At 40.6% G+C, this 4,893-nt stretch overlaps 1 protein-coding gene across 1 annotated transcript; it reads left to right on the forward strand.

The window, feature by feature from the left end:
• Positions 1–3,264: 3,264 nt before the first annotated feature.
• LOC133061593 (olfactory receptor 7A5-like) lies at positions 3,265–4,206 on the forward strand. The gene has a single exon (XM_061149564.1). The coding sequence runs from the start codon at positions 3,265–3,267 to the stop codon at positions 4,204–4,206; it is 942 nt and encodes a 313-aa protein (XP_061005547.1).
• The last annotated feature ends 687 nt before the right edge of the window (positions 4,207–4,893 follow it).

A 4,893-nucleotide genomic window follows, 5' to 3' on the forward strand; every position in this document is an offset into this window, starting at 1 on the left:
TCTTGTGGGGACAGAGCTTCAATTACCAATATCAACCTTCCAGGAGGCATTTGAACTTCCACACAAAGACCTTTCTCTCAGTTCCCATCCAGGTGAGTCTGAGAGCCCAGTAGATGCTGTGGGAGAATTAGAGAGAATGCAAGCCTAGAACATTTATCTGAGGTCAGCTGTGAGCCAATCCAACCTAGCTCAGATACCAGAGGTTAGTGTGATAGTTTGCTACCCTGATTCATAAATAAATGTATTTAGTTAGGACTAAAGGAAAAGCAAAGTTTGACCTCAGTAACATAAGGCTCAGTGTTGCCAATGAAATGATGCTAATTAAAGTCCAATTAGAAGAAGGAATGGGATGCATAAAGCACATTCAATAAAATTTGAACATAAGCCTAATGATTCTAGGAACATTATATATTATATCATTTCATGTCTACACATTTCCCAATTTAATTTCTAATCTATGTGATTTCATTAAATAGTTACCATTTAAATATAACTTTCAGTTAGTTTTTGATGCTGTATTTGATTTCTTAAAATAATACAGTTGATTCGTTACTATTATATTTAAGCCAGACCTATTTTCATTGCCATTCTTTTTATTTTGTAACTTCATTTATACTTAAATATGTTCCTATACAAGTGCACATGTATTCACATACCTTTTTGAAAATGTGATAGTGAACAGAGCAGGTGAAGGAAGTCTCAGATGATTAGGATTTTGCACTATAATGGCAAAGTCGCAGTATAATGAAGTAAATGATGTCATACATAATGCCCTCAGGCATAAATCATATGAAGAAATTTATCCAGGGTGAATGGGTGAATTGTCATGGAGTCTGTAGAAATTGTGGAGTGTGGTCCGGAAAGCCCTTTGCATGTTAATTGATGAGAGTTGGGATATGCCCACCAAATTTACTTAAGGAGTACGATAAAGCCAAAAGTTCAAGAAAAACAAACACAAGATGCCCCACAAGAAAACTGAGACAGGGCTCACCTCCTTCTGTGTGTGTGTGTGCTGTGTGCTAAGTCACTTCAGTTGTGTCCAACTCTATGCGACCCTATGGACTGAAGCCCACTAGGCTTCTCTGTCCATGGGATTCTCCAGGCAAGAATACTGGAGTGGGTTACTGTGCCCTCTTCCAGGGGATCTTTCCAAGCCAGGGATTGAACCCGCATCACTTAGGTCTAACCTGCACTGGGAGGCAGGTTCTTTACCACTAGTGCCACCTAGGGAGCTCACTTCTTTCTCTATGGGGTGGGGAAAAAAAAAATTGTTCAAATAAGTGAGTCAGGCTTAAGAAAAACAGGTCTTCTACTGCTTCATATAAAGCATACCCACCTTTGGTTGCAGTTTGTATGGTTTGTTTTGTGAATTGTTTTCTTATGCACTTTGCTCTTTTTTCTTTTGGGGTGTTCAATCTGTTAGGTGTCTTGTGCCATAAATGTATCACCGTTTCTATCAAAGTCATAAAGGTATTTTTTCTTTTTTTTAATTATCTTTTCTGGGCATCAAGGAGATATAACTGGAGTTGGAATGTTGCCAAAGCAAGGAAGTTCTAATTCATCACATTGTCTGAAGGGGCCATTCAGGCTTAATATATAATTTCCCCCTAAGGCCCATATGTCCATTCTTCTCTCTTTCTCTCTCTGTCTCTCTCAGACTTTTAAAAATATTTCTTTAAATATAGGGCAGAAAGTGGCCATACCAAGAAAGAACCCCAAGTCTATTGGTCCATGGGAAGCTTGTGAACTGAAATTTCTGGGTAGCATTTATATATTCCTTGCTACTGCTAAGTCACTTCAGTCGTGTCTGACTCTGTGCGACCCCATCCCTGGGATTCTCCAGGCAAGAACACTGGAGTGGGTTGCCATTTCCTTCTCCAATGCATAAAAGTGAAAAGTGAAAGTGAAGTCGCTCAGTCATGTCCGACTCTTCGCAACCCCATGGACTGCAGCCTACCAGGCTCCTCCATCCATGGGATTTTCCAGGCAAGAGTACTGGAGTGGGGTGCCATTGTTTTCTCCGATATATTCCTTAAATGAAAGATAATCTGATCTGACCACTTTGACTTGTACCCACTCAAGGCCTAAAGAAGGTGGTTCTAGGTAAGAAAAGCATAGTAGTGACACAGCTCATGAGGACATGGTGTGTGTGTCTGTGACTGGGGTGAGAGCAGTTCTTTAAGCAAAGGAAGTGAAGTGAAAGTGTTAATCACTCAGTTGTGTCTGACTCTTTGCGACCCCACAGACTGTAGCCTGCCAAACTCCTCTGTCCATGGAATTCTCCAGGCAAGAATACTGGAGTGGATTGCCATTCCTTTCTCCAGGGGAATCTTCCCCATCCAGGGTTTGAACCCAGGTCTCCTGCATGGCAGGCAGATTCTTTACTGTCTGACGCTGTAGGGAAATGGTCTCCTATATTAAGGTGACATAATACAGAGACCAGGATTTAGTCAAAAGATGGAACTAAGAAGAGGATATGATATGTTTACAATTCACAGAATGCCATTGCAACTAAATTCATAAAGTACAAGAATCACATGAAAGGAGGGATTCTGTGTGGACTGAAGTGTTGGCTGTCACAGGGAGGCCAACTTATTCCTCAGCATCCCTGACACCATCTTTAGTCACTCCCTTTCTTGCTTATCCCTCTGCCCCACTGCCTTCCTTATTTGGATTTGAACAGGTGGCACCAGCATCTTTCTAAGGTCCTTAGCAGTGGCAGCTCTCTCTACAAGGCACACACTTCTCCTAACATCACACTAGTTCCTTCTCTCACTTTTTTGAGGAATCAGTTCAATTATCATCTTGTTTGCAGGTCTTCCTGAACACTCAGTACAAAATAACATTTCTACCTATTTTTTTCATAGTATCTGTCATCTCCTGCTATATTATATTTTATATTTATTTGAATATCATCTTTAACCACGCTTTGATTGTGGAAGTTTTGTTTATCACCACAGTTCCCTATATGTGCTCGGAGCATGGTTGGTTCTCAGTAAGAATTTCTGAAATGCATGAAAGGAGTTTTCATTAAAACTGTAAATACAAGAAACCTTTGGAATTTGCTGAGAATGGGACAAAAATTACTAGTCAGAGGTGAAATGAGGTATACCCTCAAGGAGGATTTATCTCCATATAACATATTAATATCAGTTCCTTGACAGCAAAGGAGAAATTAAAATAGTTCAGCTATGCGAGTTAGGCCGGTTTGAGTGAAAACTACTCATGTTATTTGTTTTTTCCCTCCAATAGTCACCTCACCACATGGAATCAGGAAATGGTACAAAAATCTCAAATTTTCTTCTTCTTCTGGGACTTTCAGGGGAATCAGAATTGCAGCCCCTCATATTTGGGCTTTTCCTCTTCATGTACCTGATCACTGTATTTGGAAACCTGCTCATTGTCTTGGCCGTCAGCTCAGACTCCCACCTCCACAACCCCATGTACTTCTTCCTCTCCAACCTGTCCTTTGTAGACATCTGTTTCACCTCCACCACCATCCCAAAGATGCTGTGGAACATCCAGACACAGAGCCAGGTTATCACGTATGAAGGCTGCATCACCCAGATGTATTTTTACATTCTCTTTGCGGGATTAGATGATTTTCTCCTGACTGTGATGGCCTATGACCGGTATGTGGCCATCTGCCACCCCCTGCACTACATGGTCATCATGAGCCCCCAGCTCTGTGGACTGCTGGTTCTGATATCCTGGATAATGAGTGTTCTGTATTCCTTGCTACACAGCTTAATGGTGCTGAGACTGTCTTTTTGTACAGGCTTGGAAATCCCTCACTTTTTTTGTGAAATAAAAGAGCTGGTCCAACTTGCCTATTCTGACACCTTTCTCAATAACATGATGATGCAATTTGGAGCTGCACTTCTGGGTGGTGGTACCCTGACTGGTATCTTTTATTCTTACTCCAAAATAGTGTCCTCTATCTATAGAATCTCTTCAGCTCAGGGGAAGTATAAAGCATTTTCCACCTGTGCATCTCACCTCTCAGTGGTCTCCTTATTTTATTGTACAAGTTTAGGAGTGTACCTTAGCTCTGCTGGTACCCACAGCTCACACTCAAGTGCTGTAGCCTCAGTGATGTACACTGTGGTCACACCCATGCTGAACCCCTTCATCTACAGTCTAAGAAATAAAGACATAAAGAGGGCTCTGAAAAGATTTTTGGGGATGGAAACTATATCAAGGTAATTTGTCCTTGGGCTAAAGAAATGCACATGATAGCAGGGTTAAAGCCTCAGGGCCATATATTTTGCTTCTTTGATCAGATTGTGAAAATAGCAATTGCTCCTTCGGCTTATTGTCTGCTATTTCCATTTCTTTGATTTCAACTTATCTATACAATTTCAGCAACTTGCTTCATTAACTTTTCTGTTCTGTCATCTATGCTTTATCCTTTGTCATTTTTATACTATCCCTGATTGATTCACATCCTTAAGTGAAATATATGGAAATGCCCATATATCTCATAAGACTGGGTGCATCTCCTAAGGATAATTTCTTTGTGAAATGTTATATACAGATCAAGTTTATTTCATTTTACTGAGTGAATAATCATGAGTTCTGTTACCCTTTGGAAAAGAAAAACTACCTTGATGACTGAATCCACCCAATGACATAATTTCATGAGTGTAAAGTATGAAACCTCAGGTTATCACTTTCTGTTCATCATTCCTTTTGCACATCACTACCATAACTTCTCTTCCCCAAACTGTAGACTGTAACATCTAGTGTGTTTCACAACAAGGCATTCCATTTTATTCCCGCTAGGATCTTTTTCTGTATTTAGCTCAGTGTGCATGTTGGTTACCAGTGTGTGCGCAGTTGCTCAGTCATGTCTGACTTTTTGAGACCCCATGGACTGTAGCCCACCAGACT

The sequence above is a fragment of the Dama dama genome, chromosome 9 (genome assembly GCF_033118175.1).
Source record: "Dama dama isolate Ldn47 chromosome 9, ASM3311817v1, whole genome shotgun sequence".
NCBI lineage: Eukaryota > Metazoa > Chordata > Mammalia > Artiodactyla > Cervidae > Dama > Dama dama.